The sequence below is a fragment of the Cyclopterus lumpus genome, chromosome 8, assembly GCF_009769545.1.
Source record: "Cyclopterus lumpus isolate fCycLum1 chromosome 8, fCycLum1.pri, whole genome shotgun sequence".
In the NCBI taxonomy this organism is placed as follows: Eukaryota; Metazoa; Chordata; class Actinopteri; order Perciformes; family Cyclopteridae; genus Cyclopterus; species Cyclopterus lumpus.
The window spans coordinates 19,294,520-19,310,568 of NC_046973.1; the positions used below are offsets into that span (position 1 = coordinate 19,294,520).

General features: G+C 40.7%; 1 protein-coding gene across 1 annotated transcript; it reads left to right on the forward strand.

Annotated features, from left to right (window-relative positions):
- Positions 1–8,475: 8,475 nt before the first annotated feature.
- Positions 8,476–15,495, forward strand: LOC117735018 (transmembrane protein 235). Its single transcript, XM_034539410.1, has 4 exons — positions 8,476–8,641; positions 9,562–9,639; positions 10,729–10,866; positions 14,744–15,495. The coding sequence occupies exons 1-4, from the start codon at positions 8,476–8,478 to the stop codon at positions 14,986–14,988; spliced, it is 627 nt and encodes a 208-aa protein (XP_034395301.1). The 3' UTR covers positions 14,989–15,495.
- The last annotated feature ends 554 nt before the right edge of the window (positions 15,496–16,049 follow it).

Consider the following 16,049-nt stretch of genomic DNA (forward strand, 5'->3'; position numbering starts at 1 on the left):
TCAGGGTCCTCAAAGAAGAAGAAAGAAAGTGAGGTGCAGGACCCGCTTCTATCAGCTCAAATGAAGAGGACTGAACGGGTAACATTTTACTGACTTTTTATACTAGCTGCAAGGTGCCCAATCCTATGTTATTTTTGTTGTTCTTTTTTTAAGTGGGAAGAAGTGAACACATTAGGAATATATGTGTGGTTTTTACTGTAAATGTTCAAATGTTTTGTCTTTAAAATGACAATGCCAACATCAAACGACACATTTCACAGATACACAGAATAAGACAGAGGCTTTGTTCAACACAGGTGCAGTGACAACCAAATATCTTTGAGGGCAATCCACACTGATCAGTCCATGCACAAAGATAAATTGAATTGCACCGGCTGCAACGTTAATTAGGGCCAGGGGGCATAAATTGGGGAGGCACACACATGTAAAGTTGCGTTCCTGCATCTTTTGTGCCATCACGGTCACAAAACCTGGACGTAGAAATATAAACACCTGGCAAATGACCACATTTTTTTGCCATTATGACTCACACGGACTTTAAAAGGTGAAAATAATATCAATGTAGCTGCTAGTAGCTTGTAAAGAGTGTTGCTGCCTCACTCATTAGGGACATCATAAATCCGATCGGTCCTGAACAACATTCACATATCAACTGAAAATCTATGAAAAATATAAGGTAGGATCAGTAGGGCTGCATTCCTACGTTTTTACTTATAGAAAACAAACAGGAACACTAATTTCTACACTTTGACATGTTCTATAAGTGTGATCGTTGACATCACTCTAAGCAACGGTAATGCACCGCTGTCTTTTAGGACAGCGGATGGCTGGTGCCAATGATGTTTTCATTTATCTTAATAGACCATTTACAGCGTAAAAGCACCATATGAGGTAGATGAAGTGGACTGGAGCGAATAGACTCTACCGTCTCAAGGCAACTCTGCGATGCGGAGCAATATCCAAAGAGGACTTAACTCAGCATCTCGGCAAAAACTGAAATATGTTTTTGTGTAACACAAAAGTTCAGGGACACACAGGATATCAGTAGAAATGTCATATATCCATAACAGGTCACATTTAGAGCAATTTGATGGACTATACATAATTTTAATGTACCAGGTATGGACTCAGAAAATGCTTCTCTGGTGTTCTGCCTAGGGGCCTTAAACAATACTGCACTCTCTATCCCTTTACACACAGTGCTGATGTTCCGAGTTGGGTGGTCAGATTAGAAAATATAATGGATTTAGATAAAACACAGATTTTGGAAAAAAACGACAAAATCTTACTGGTCATTTACAACTGCAACTTCCTATATATTACATAATGAAGAAGCAAATGTGTTTGAATGTTTTCCATCTGTTTGCCCACAGTCGGATGAGAAAGTGTAGTGAATTCCTGCTGTGAAGGGAGTGCTCGGTACACTTTGTGGTGTTCGTCAAACCCAGAGCCAATTTGGCAGCAAACTGCTACTTCAGACCACTTTGGAAAACATGTTATGTTTCATTTTTTTTATAAAGCTGGGATATCTGTCTTCCCTATGCGCCCAGTATTTGTGTATGGCTGGGCCAAGAACATCCCACTCATCTAACTCTGGACAAGACGGCAAACAACTGTATTTTAAAGAAATGGTGGAGAGTTCCTGGAAGTGATCGACCAATCACAGCTTCTGTCCAATGTGATCCGTAGCCTCTAGCTGACCCTGAGCCAGCACAGCCCTTTAAGGGAGGATGTTTTTGTTTTTTTGAACTCACAGGACTCACTAAATTAATTTAATTCTCCCGTCACCCATCAATGGCACAAGCTGCCCAGACTTTATTGGCACAGGTGTTGGTGCCGTGTTATTTACCAGGAAGAAATACAATCTGCAATAGTTCAAGCGTAATGTCGAAACCAGTGGTTTTGTGATGTGTGCAATTTGCAATTAATAGAGAGCCCATTTTAGAAAGCAGGGCCTAAAGTCCTTGGTCACTTATGCACCCTGTATCAGCGCCCCAGCCATATTTTAGAATGTATTAAATATAGATGTTTGTTTTGTTTTATTATATTTGCTTTATGATATGAATTTTGAAAATAATTGATACCAATAAAAACTTGTCAATATCTTTGTTGACTTTGGGACTAGAATTGTATGGAACCCCGGCTCCAGCTGTCAGTTTGAAAGTGTCTGCCAAAAAATACTCTTAACGTAATGTCCAGAACATCTTTCTCTGACCAAGAATGTTTAATGAGTTTGGTTAATTAGTTTCTACCAATGATCAGTTGCCATGGAGCAAAGACGACTTCAATAGGCCTTTTATGTACAGCAGACTTTTTGACCTATTATTGTTTTGCCGGTAAATGCACTTATAACTCACACGGCACCGTTTTACCTGAACAATCAAAGCGCTTTGCATTATGTAAATCATTCACTCATTCACTTCACACAGACACACATCAGTGGTGACAGAGCTGCCAAGTGAGCCCGGGCTGCCTATTCAAAGCAATGTCGGGTTTCAATGTCTTGCACGAGGACACTTTGTCATGAGGTTCAGAAGGTGCCAGCCTGTCCTCCATCCAGGACCTACACATGTCGGGGAGTCAGGAGACGGGTATGGAAGGGTCACCGTAGGCTCCTCCTACCTTGGACATAACCTGTTTTAGCTTCTCTCCTCTGGGAGGCGCTACAGAGCACTGTACACCAAAACAACCAGACACAAGAACATTGTCTTCCCACGGGTTGTCACTCTGAAGAACACTCGGCATCGGTCATACACCATCAATAACCCTCGACACCAAAACATCCACAGATTACACTTTTTACAGTTTTCAATGCAACTTTTTTCATATGTAAAAGATAATCTGTAACCGTCATTATAAACCAGTATAGAGACAAAGTAACATGTACATAATGTACATAGTCATCCAGTCTATGTACATCAATCCAGTATATATTTATTTGCACCATTTGTATACTTTGCAACTTCCAGAACACTCGACTTGCATATGGAATGCATATGTATTTTATTTTATGTCCTGGTTGGTTAATACGAGTACATATACATGGCCAATAAAGCCTTTCCCAACAGGGCACACATTGGCTCAGTATGAAAGGTAATTAATAACTGAAGACTAAATCTTGGCTATTATTCAATCTAGGTGAGCAGCCTCCTGATAGAGTGCATGCTGGCTCTTTGGGGGGGGCAATTAAATGGAACTGAGATATTATTACTTGCTTTTATTGCGACATTATGGCCCAGCAACTGGTTAAAAGAACATTTCTGCACATGGCCTTTACCTTGGTCAAGAAAAATGAATCAAAAGCGATAGTAACATCTGAATCAAAATGCTCAAATATACTCTTGGCAGCTATTTCCCAAACAAAACACAGTCCAAGCTTGTCAGCATTCATCCCTGAATTCAAGTCAGAGAGGACTCGTTGATCAGTGTGGTATTGCTAATAGGATTTTCCCATTCACTACACTGGATGGCAGTGTGCACCTCTCTTAGCTCATGCTCCGCTGGAGCAAGAATCAGTGACAAAGAGCCGGGAAAGTAACATTTCCTGCTGCAATCACAACAACAACACCTGTTAGCAATCGCCCAAACTGCAACCGACCTGACATCTGTTAGCACACTTTCGACAACAGCGCGTTATTAACTGGAACTGGCATCAGCTGTCACTTCCAGTACACAACAACACGTATGTGACCTGGAGACAACAAGACATGATGTTGCGTAATGTACAGGACGTCGTTTTGGGTTCCTAGCCACCCCCCTTCTCCACGCTATACTTTGTTTATCCATAACAAATATAGTATTTATTTTTGGGGAATTTCAGCTGACTCGTGAAATCACATACAAACACACACCCTCTAATCTGTTCTCAAGCCCAACACACATTTCCCGTGACACTTTGCCTCCTCTTGATTCTATAATTGCACTGGCAAATGTTTTTCTTTTGGCACCACGGCCCATAATTGCTCTGCTCACGAGCCCAGATTGTTACTCACTGAACTGGAGATGTTTTAACGGGTCAACTCGGGTTCACTGTGACTTAGCTTTTTGTTGCGGCAGTGCATTTTAAATCTGTATTAAGAATGAGAGTGACAAAGAGTTTAGCAAAGCAACAAAACAAAAAAAAAAGACTCTAAAACTAAATACGTTTTCATTGCTAGTATATAGTAATAAATCAAGTTTAACCTGAGTCCCCCTTTCTGTTTGTGTGAGAACCAGAGAACTGTAGCACTCTGGTGAGAATGGATGGTCATTACGTATAAGTGGCATCTCCTCTGTGTGTGCAACACTGGCTAGGTTAGCCTGTAGCTAGTTGTGTTGGTATACAGCTTTGGGTCAAACATTAGACATGAATCCATTTATTGTTGTGCTTGTTTTAAAACAGATGTGCTTGAATCCTAATCTTTTACGCAAATCACATTTCAGATACTTTTTACTTAAGTTAGAGTACTTCACTGAAATAAAAGACCTTCAAACCTTTTCCACCACATTGCCGTCCCAATTTTCAAAACTGGAAACAAATTAGACATAACCATTAAAGCACTGTATGTGTAAATAGCTTTTGGACAAATTATACTGCATCTTTCACAACCAACTGCAAAGAAACTCTTAACGTAATGTCATTAGCAAAAGACAACAAAGCCACAACTTCACTCTTCAGATATCCCTCATTTCCAGCCGTTAGATAATCTCAAATAATGACTTGCAAAGTACATAATTTTGCAGCCAAATTTACAAAAAGCATTTTTACAGATATTCTGCCAAAACAGGACCTTTGGCAGTGAATCTGGAAAGAAGCAAGAACATGATTGTCAAGTAAAAAGCCTGAATGTCAGTGCCATCCCAATGGGTGTTTACAACATAGCTATACACGATTAAAACAAAATGATAAAGGGGGAGAAGCTTTCGAAAGACAAAAAGGGACATTCTAGACCACAAAACAATCTGGCCACCTATACAGGACCAACCTGAACCGGTCTACAAATATTATAATCTATAACTGAACCATTTTGCGACAGTAGAAGTGATGTGTGGGAACACCCTGATAAAAACGAGGCTATTGAAAATGGAACACCCAAAGGAAACCGAAGAGTCCACAGAAACACGACACCGAGCTGAATTAGACCAAGTGACACTTTTAATTAGGATTTCTTTTCTTTTTAAGAGCAACAAAAACACCTTAAAGCCAATGAGCCCAGCTCCTACCATTACAGAGGAATGCTGCTCAGCTCATCTACAGTGTACAGACCAACTTATAGCCAAAGACAAGGACTGCAGATTTTATATGGACCTTAAAGTAGACTAAAATGTTATCTAGTACATACCAGCTAATGCAGAGGAAGATTATCTGGTCAATGTGAGCAATGGAAAAAAAGACATGAATGACCACAATCTGGCCATTGAAACTGGTGGACACACAAACCCAGTGCCAGTTTTGGCAAAAGGCAGAGCTGGCACAATACCTCCTGATGCTGTGTTGGTTCATCATAACTATTAATTGCATTAGGTTAGCTGTGCAAACAGCATACAAACAGCACAATAGCAACATGACAAACCTCCTACATGCCCACCGCCTCAACTGTACTGTAAGTGCATGTAATACGTGTACAACATCTACGTGCTGATGGACGACAGTGTCAGAAAGCCAGCTGTTGTGAGAAAGAGGAGCTGAACCGTGAACCGGGTCATGTTATTTCACACGAGGCAAAAGTCAAAGCAATCCCCCCTGCAGAGATTATGAGAAATGAATTGTGCTTCAAATGAATTGTGCTTCAAATTTAAGAGATGTGGCAGTTCATCTTGCGAACAAAGTAAGCCAGATGTTATCCTGCGTACATCAGGCATGAATCATTGTGGCTAGAATATTCTATGATCGGGGAGAATACTGCCGAGCAATTCAAATGATTACATAATGAACTCGGCCTCAACAAGTTGGAGCCTTTCATTGCTGCTTTCCACCTAAAATGCCATTTGATTTTGATGTTTGTTTGTCGGGAAATTAAATGTCTATATATGTAAGTATCAATGTCAATTCCAAAGACACACATTTTAGACAATCCATTTCCCCCATTCTATCTTTTAAAATGCCCTATCTCTGCCAAATGTCACGGGTACAGTGAGTGAAAAGCAAAATAATTCTCAATTGAAGTGAGGTCTGGACTCTGACTTAGCCAGTGGGCACTATTACAGCTGGATTTGAGTATTCCCTGTGTGTGTAGCTTTATGTTTCCCCCCCCCCTGCATAATACATCTACAACTTTTCCTCAATGTGTCCCTTTGCAGAAATGCATGGATAGTCGTTTGATGTGGTGTGAAAGGCAAACGCTAAATGAGCTCAAACAGTCACAATGGGTAGCCTAATTTCAACGGTAATGAAGAAAGTCTTTCTACTTACAACCGTGGTTCCACAGTTGCTTTCATCAGTTCCTAATATAAGTGCATGGGTTGAATTAGCGGATTGTTTTGACACTACATAGACGTCAATTTGACTACACTGTATATAGTGTCACACAATTTGAGAGTCAATGGTGCAACTGGACACAGCAGGATAACGTGACATACAGTGCTTGCTTTGTTTAAGTACAGCACTGTGATGTAATTGGCAGAGGATGTGGTACCAGTATAAAGCCATTTGTTCTAGCACACATACCCATTGGCTCAAAAAACAATGTCCTGCATAGTCCTCGTGAATTCGTAATTGTGTGCACCCTCTGTTATAAATAAAGTTTGATTTCCCCGCTGCCTTTTCCTAAACGACAGCTCCCAAATGAGAACACAATGTTAAACCCTCGACCAGCGTCCCGGTTGTTCTCAGTTAATACAAAGCAGGTTGTAAGCCAACTTTAAATCATGCAGGTTGCGGTTTTTAAGCCAGAAATAGACAAACAAAGTTCGAGATACTTCTGGTATAATGGGTTTCTGTACCCAATTGTGTCCGTTTTCATAAAAAGTCTAATTGTATACATTTACATCAGACAATAGGGAGAGGGGAATATGGATTTGTCAGGTGCAACGTTGTGATGCATCGAAATCTGTGCAGCCTATTGAAGTTGAATTTACATTACAGTTTCCACACATGAATCTGCTGCGGCATGTAAATCAGAAGGGTAACACTGCAATAATTACAGTCCATTGAAGTAGAATTGATGTAATTACTTGGTTCAGTTCAAAGCGCATAGACAAACTCGTATGTGAGAGATAATCCGTGTCGTCTTCTCGTGTCTTCATGTCTCTCTTTGGGTGAATTATTGTATCAGAGTGATGTCAGTTCTGTTATAGCTATGGTTGCAAGCTGAGAGATCCACACCACAGACTCCCATGGCTCTGATTTAGAGCGGTGAAGGCTATGGTAATGTTTTTTTTCTTAATGCATATCATTTTTTTTATAATTATATATAATTATATATATTTTTGTTCGTGGGTCAGTTACAAAATAAAAGCTCAAGTGGTTTGCAAAGCTACCACTTGAGCAAGTGGTTTGCAAAGCTACCACTTGAGCAAGTGGTTTGCAAAGCTACCACTTGAGCAACAGGTATGCTATTTTGTCTTTTTTTCCTTTTGGGTTTCAGGTGTGCCGGGCTTTGAACGCACCACGTCAATTATCTCAGCGGCCCCACCCACAGGACCCTCGCGACGGGTGTCTCTAAATGCCTGGTCATAAAGCATTTTAAATGAGTGTTTGTTGTTACCACGATGCCATTCCAACCAACACCTTTAAATGTTATAATATATATATATATATATATATATATAATATATATATATATATATATATATATATATATATATTATTATTTATTTTTTTTATTTTTTTTCTAGTACAGGTGTGAGTGTACTTCACCTTAAATGTTTTTGTTGTTGTTGTTTTCTTTCACCTCGTCGTAGGCAGCTGTTTACTGTAAGTCTTGTGAGCGTAGTGACAAAAGTATTGGTACAAATATGTGTCTCTGGTCACGGCAGAACCACTCTGAAAATAGACTCCAATTAAGTTACGGTAAGATTCAAGTGAATATCAGATACACCGTGGCCGGATGTGCACTAGTTACTAGTTATTAATAAAAGAAAGAAGAAAAAGAAAAGCCAAGCACCTCCAGCACAGATGCTTCGCGATCGGGGTTTTATTTTGGAATTCCGCACCGCAAAGCGTGGCGTTTCATTCACTGGACGTTATGGATCAATCCGAGGGCTCGTGGAACCGGTGGTGAGCTCGACACGTCCCCGTCTTCTATTCATTTGGATTTGTTCTTCCTTTATTTTTAAAAACATTTTTTCCAGGATTACTGCGTTGCTCAGTTTTCCTCCCCAAACTACGCGTTCTAGAACCGTGATGGACACGGACGGCACCGCGCGGACGGGAGAGCTTTTACGCACCGCGCATCTTTGAGCTTCGATACAGGAAAAAAAATATATATATATTAAAAAAATAAAGCAACTGCACAGACTTTTAGAGCAACTGCGCTCTGCGTCGTGGACTGTAACATGAGGTACGGCGTGGTGGTTCTCACTGCTGGGTTTACTGGTCTGCTCAGCTTCAGCCTCCTCGCAGTGGCTATTGGGACAGATTACTGGTACATTATCGATGTGAATAAACCCAACGTCACAGACGACCTGAGTTCACATTCTGGACTGTGGAGAATTATTGAAGGTATATCAAGCCTCCATATTGTAGTATGCCGTTTGCACGCGCATTTCATCAGAGGGTATACGTCTCAATATATGGTGTGTGCGTGCGTGTGTGTGTGTGTGTGTGTGTGTGTGTGTGTGTGTGTGTGTGTGCTGTAATTAAATCAAATGATTGCCCTCGTTTTTTTTCTCCATTATAACTTTTAGTTATGTGCTTCTCACGTGGGGTAATTTTGAGAAGCCTTTGTCTCGAGGCAGTAACACTGTTGTGAGCAAAACGCTTGTTCTCACTTGCAATATCCATTATTGATTATGTTGACGGTGAAAGAAAAGGAAAAAAAACGATTTTCCGTGGATTCAATGTGATGCCATTGCAATGTATCATTGTTTATCCATTGCTCATTGACCCAGGGCTCTCCTTCTGCTCTGCTACCACGTTCAGTCACAGCAGGAGGCTATAGGCTATATTTAGCTAATTTATTCTTCATCACTTCATTTTGTGGGTGTCAAAAACTTGATTGCTGTACATTATAGTTGATACGAACACACAGGAGAGATGAAATGCCAGTGATTTTAGCTTGGAGAAATAAATGACCCAGACGGGTAATGTGTTGCATTATTTACTCCCAGATATGTCCAATGTGTTGCTGGTGCCACCCACAGTTCACAGTAAATACCAAGTAATGAGACAGCATAATGTATGAAGCTCTTCAAACAGTGCACATAAAAGATAGAACATGCACTACACGTGCACTGTGCAGAGAAATATCTGTTGACTTTAATTGGTTTGATTAATTGAAGTTTGCGTCGTGTTGAATTTCTAAATATATTGACTATTTGTACAATGGATGTTTAGAAAAAGTTTTCCATTTTCCAATGTTCCAGTCTACAGCTCTGTCCGGACGTCTTGCCATGTGTAACCTTTTCCCCTGACGTTTTCAGGAGCAAACATGAGCTCAGTCATCCCCTTTTTCACAGCAAATATGACCAGCCTGTCAGAAGTGGAAAGGCACCTTCTTGGTGAGTGGTTTTGTTTATGAGTTGATGATAACGCGGTGGATTTAAAAAAAGAAATGTATAAGTGTGGTTGGCTGCTGATGAAATTACATTCAAATATAACTGGACGCTGTCAAGAAATCCTCTCCAGAAGATGTCAAATAAACAAACATGAGCATGTGTGCAAAGGATAGGGTTTATTTAAACATTCCCTGTGTGTAATGAGATACAGTAATACATTGTTTGTGACATAAGCTATTTTAAGCTCGTCTCAACACTCACCAATTGACAATGAAACTGGAAAATAGTGCTTTCCTGGATGATATAAACCAATCTGAATGTCCTAACTGCATTTGCAAATGGTTGCACTCAGCAGTATATCCAGCTGACGTTGAAGTGTGTTTATGTGAGGTATTTATCCATAGTCGGTGTATTATCTACAGTAAATGGCGGTTGGCACACTCCCTGTAACAGCAGACCGGAATCATTTGGGCATACGCTCATATGGATGGCGGTTCATGTACAACAGAACATTTACAAATATATATAGCATGCAGTATTGTGATTGTGCACCAGCGAGTGAGCCATTTGGGTAAGAGAGCAGATATTACTGCGCATGTGTTGAACCCCAATGATGTGACATCCTTCTCTTTTAAACCTCCTCGTGTCCGATGCCCAACTTAACTGAAAGTGAAACTACGCTTTCTTAAAAAGGCACCGGGTTTCATTGCAAGTACCACCCTGTTTAGCTGGTTGAGGTAGAGACGATTGTTTAAGGTTAGGTAATGACCTGGAGTGGTTAGGGTAAGGATAGCTCATTGGTCAAGGCATAGGAAAAAAATCTGACATTTTTAATCTGAAAAAACGGTATCTCTGTGAGCTTGGACGCCTAGCCAATCCTAGTGCATTAATACAGCTCTAATACAAATCTCACTTTAAATTCAGTTCCCTAAACTGAGATTATGTTTGCTTCCGTGGTGGTACACCTGTCTGCTTCTCCAAACTGGGAGCACTGACAAGGGTTGGAGTACCTGAAACAACCCAACCTCAAAACCTTCTAATGACATCCTTTAAGGCACTCTAACCACTGTGTGTTTGTGAATGTGTTTGCAGGCTTGCACAAGGTGGTGGTCATCATGTTGCCCCTCAGCCTGGTCCTGCTGGTGTTCGGCTGGATCTTTGCACTCGTCAGCTCGATGGCCTACAGTCCCAACTTGCTGGCTGGATCAGCGTCCTATGTTCTCTTCTGCAGTGAGTCCACGCAGATCTTCTTATTCGTTTCTGAGCTTGTGGCAATTGCGCGCGTTTATTTGCGTCTCGGCTTTTCTGTAGCAAACCCTTTGCACATTTCAGTGTGAACGTTTCCGATAAGGGATGGGCCATTTGGCCAAAGTAATTAAAAAAGACGCAAGAAAAGCTTGTGTGGGATCTACAATTTACACACACAGGTGCCTTGTTGTGTAATAAAACATAGAAAACCATGAAAATGTCATTTCAATGCTCACGTTCACTCCGACTTTACCTCTGACTTAAGGCAACTGCTAAATCTCAATTATACCTTCTTACACTTAGGGCCAATAAGAAACCTGCAATAATTATATTTCTTATATTTCAGACTCATGAGTCCATATTGCAACAAACACAAATACAACAACAATATATATATACGACACAGGTATATTCATTGCAGTTCAAAAGTAACTCGTCGTTAAAAACATACTTGTTCCAATGTTTCCAGAAACTAGAAATATACCTCGTATCACTCTCTGTTGGCTCAGTTAAGGTTTTTATAATTACATTTTCTGAGTCATTTAAATCGACATTTAAATGTGTATATAAAATTCCTCAACACAGCACGGAAAGTGGGAACATTACGACTTGCTTGTCCATCTGGGAAGCTTGAGCCAGATTCTGAAAGCATCATTAAATGCCAGTCTTTCTCATTTTTTGCTTTACAATAACTGCTCCACAGGTGGGCTGTGTAGAGTACAGTAGGCTCTGAAGAGAGCAGTTTGAACATCTTCTGTACACATATGAAATGTATGTTGTGCATAAAGTTTGCAACACACAGCACATCGTCATCATCACTGAGATCGTTCCTGGGACCCAAATATCTGACTTTCTGCACACACATTTAGCTCCTGGTCTGAAGGAAAATGTAGCTTCTGATCTTCTGACTTGGTTTTAGCTATCATAACACTCTATTTAGAGTTGAACTTGATATCATAGTGCACCCCACACCTTGAGCAGACTCTGTAAACCAGCGCTGTAAGGAGACAGGACCACTTGATGATGGTTAATAAGACTTTTCCCCCACCATTCATCCGGTCTTAACACTAGTGTTGTATACATATTATATCTTGCAGTTGAGCAGACTGTTATCCGCAGAATCCGCAGCTACACAATACACATCTGTGTGGACATTAAAAATCCCATCTGATTTCAGTGGAGTTGGGCAATGATCTTTTTGATCACACTGTTAATAAAAGTGTGGACGTTGGGATTGTATAAGGAAATAAGGAGAAAGACACTTTGAAAGTGGTCAGAGCACACGGTGCATCCCTCTCTATTAAATTAGCTCTTATAGACAAAGCATGAATGATTTAAGACTCTCATTAGCAATGATAGTAGCACTGCTATCTGTGAGAGGTTGGACTCCCATATACTAAACCACAGTTTTGACACCAATTAAACAAACACTAGTAAAAACAGCTAGTAGTTAAGATCTACTGACAAATCTTCCTTGGCAAGTCGACATTTAGTTGGTTTTAATTGAAGTCTGGCGCGGTTTAGTTTGGGCAGTTGAGAAACAGTAACGAACTTCGGTGCGGACCAAAACAACCGGTACGTGTCCGCTAGTTGAGAGGTCGTCCTCGTGCACTCGAAACGCATCCGCAGCTGCTCACCTGCTTTCTGGCACTCTGAGATTCTTGGATGAAGAGTGCCTTACAAATAGAATGCATTATTATTATTATTATTATTATTATTATTATATATTTAACCAGGCGGACTTCGGCTTGTGGGAGCGCCCTTACACACACACACACACACACACACACATCATGACATCGCCAAACATTCTCCCTTCTGGAAAAGGATGAAGTAATTGGCATCGATCGCAGCATGTGGAGTGATTGCTCATCATGATGAAGTGGCACAAAATAGCAGAAGAGTTTGTTTTTGATTGAAAAATGTGGAGAGACTTATGAATATGAAGTCTGACGCATTTCTTACCATCTTTGGTCTTCATCTTTACCAGCATGCTTTTGGTCTTCATTCTCTCAACTCTGGAACAAAGAGGAATAAAGTTGCTCCATTTAGCAGAAACTATATCATGGCATTCCTCTTAGAGGGCATATAATGCGTTATATGGTAGTACTACAGTGAGGCAATTACATTTATTTGATAAATCGCTTTTATGTCAAATAAATACTTACCATTTGTATATCAATTACTTTGCGTTACCTTGAATATTGAAAGAAAACAGTTTTTCTTGCATTCCTCCACGAAGAATCAAAAGAGGAGAAAAGATTGCACTGCCTTCCAAATCGCATTTTTTCTCTTTACTTTTAGTAAATACTGCAGCTGCCCTGACTGCAGTATAAATATGATTGTGTACTGGTGCATGCTTTATGCATCAAATTGTGACATGCTACGTCATCGTATCGTGCACCTTGGACTTTTATCCTCTTGCTTATAAATCAGAGGATTGTGGGTCAGAATAGCTGGAAAATCATTCTGGCTTTTGCATGCTGCAAAAAATGGAAGTATTCCAAAAAAAAACTTTTTTATAAACTCTCACACAGCTCTTGCAGTCTAATCAAAGTCTGATTAATCCATCCCCAAATGTCAGTACTTCCCCAAAACATGTTGAAAACGCTTCTGTGGAAACCCGCACGAGTCCAAAAGGTTCAGAAATATTCGTCAAAAAATTCAATGTAAAACTGGATGAGTAATTCATATATTGGTTTAGTGTCGGTGCAGAAAACAGCTTAAACCTCCACGAAGTGCAAAGGGAACTACAACACGTCAGAAGACTACACACAAAATGGAGACCGTAGAGTCGAACTAAAGGTGAACGCTCGGCTGTCGGAGCGCTAATCGACCCAAACGGGCTCCTGAGTGCAAGACAAACTAATAATAATAATCCATTTAATTTATATAGCGCTTTTCAAGATACTCAAAGACACTTTACATGTTACATTATACACCGTAGACACAGCTACGGGGAGCAATGCAGGGTTAAGTGTCTTGCTCAAGGACACATCGACTAGGGCGGGGATTAAACTGCCAACCCCCTGATTGAAAGATGGGCATGTTAACCACTGACCCACAGTCGCCCCACTGTGTTCATGAGTTGAACGTCGATGTGAAAAGGACTTTCTATATCCTAGGAAACCGTTCATGGCATTTGCACTTGCTCACCTTTTTTGTTTCTCTCTAATTGTACTGTACCTACGTGCTAATTAGGCACACCAGATGGTAGACGATGATTAGCAATTAACTGGGTCGAACAGCAACAGATGAGTGTGCGGCGTTGTGGTTCCGCCTCCCATGGTGCCGCACTGAGGGTCAGTCTGAAGAGCACAGTGGTGCCTACTGGGTATTTAAAGGGTGTTGGGGGTTCGTGACATCATATTCTTTTCGGGCACGCCTTTTGCAGTCATTTTTATGACTTTCTATTTTCTATTAGTAAATTAATAGAGTAAATTTAGACGCACCCTGCTGGAATAATTTTGTATTTGAAGGAGACAAATGTTTTTTTGTTTGTTCTCAAAACGGCTTTAAATCTTTAATGCTTTAGGATAATGCTAATTGTTTCCAATTAATGTGCTTAAGCCTGTATTATCTAATGTCATCCATTGAGTTAAGTGAAGACGATTATGTTGGAAAATGATTATTTGCCGATGAATATATTATCACCTTAATGAACGCTGTAATCATGGTGATTACAGTGTTTGATTGTGCAGCACAAGGATCTCGTGCCGAGAGAATTCATTCCAATTCCTCAAGAGGGATCATCTTTGCTACAGGTACGAGGCCGTGTGCATGCGGAAGGCTTCGGGTTTTTTTCTTCTAATGGTTCCATCTCTAATGGTTCCATGTGTTTGTTTCTGTGCACTCGCAGGTCTGTTTACCCTCTCGGGGGTCAGCATCTACATCAAATACTCAAACCTAGCCATGGAGGAGTTCCAGCGCGTCGTGTCCCCAGAGAACCTCGCCCACGTGGATGTGTCCTTTGGCTGGTCCTTAGCCACCGCATGGCTCTCCTACAGCCTGGAGGTGGCCACCGGCCTGCTGCTCCTGCTGGCCGCCCGAATAACTCAGATGAAGGGACGCTATGACCGCGGTGTAAACATCGCCATGTTATAGAGGGATGTTATATGACGGCCCTAGAGAATCCAAAAGGCGCACGGGACAGTATTGTATTGCTGTTGGTGTTATCCTTGAACATTTCAGACGCAACACGATGCGGATGAGAGCTGGATTTGGGAAACTGCACCCATAGCTACGTAGATGCTGAACGAGTGATGCAGCTGCTTTTCATCCTCTCGGTATAATTTTCTGTCCATTGTCCACAGCGATATTATAAATGTAGCCACACAAACAGAACAACCATTCATAGTGTAATTTGATTGTTTGTTTATTGTCTTTTGATGCAATATTCCAGCCATGTGTGCAGTATGTGTACAGCTGATAACGTTGTCTACATTTGATTCAGCCGTAGGTTGTTTTATTTTGTGATATGCGTCGTGGTAAACGCACTGCCCTGCGATATGAACGCAAGTAAAACAAGAAGTGAAGCTGTATGCCATCACAACTTCTGCACATCCTCTTTGTTATTGCGTTGAAGTATTGTACTGGTAAAAAAAAAAAAAAAATAAGCATTTACCATGGAAACAGGGATGAAGATAAGTGCGCTCTTGGTCATCCTGACAGTTGTTTTCATAAAAACAGAACATGTGCTGCATGCTTCGAGGTAGTTCGAGGCTGGATATTGTATTATTTGTCTGCGCTGTCCATTTCTAGGAATGAGACTTCTCTCTGCACACTGGAAGTAAAAAGACTAAATACAACATTTAGCACTTTGCATATTGTTCTCTTCTCACAACCTTACTTACAACTGTGGCCCCCGAAAAAATACAGTAAGTAAGTAAGCAACAGAAAAGAAAGCCACATTGATCAAATGATTTAAAATGTCTGTGACGCACTGTAATCAAATTGTAAAAAATGTATTGAAGATTTATTTGTGTTGTGAGACAATAAGAAACATCTGAAACACCCCGAGTGTGTTCTCAGTCACGCACGTTTTTTTTTACGTGTTCTGTGTACAACGAGTGGCGTCTGCCTCCCCGCACTGCCTTCGGTTAAATTGGGACCGCTTGCCTCTGAATGTAAATGAAGCACATTAGGAGTCAGAAGCACTGAAGAAC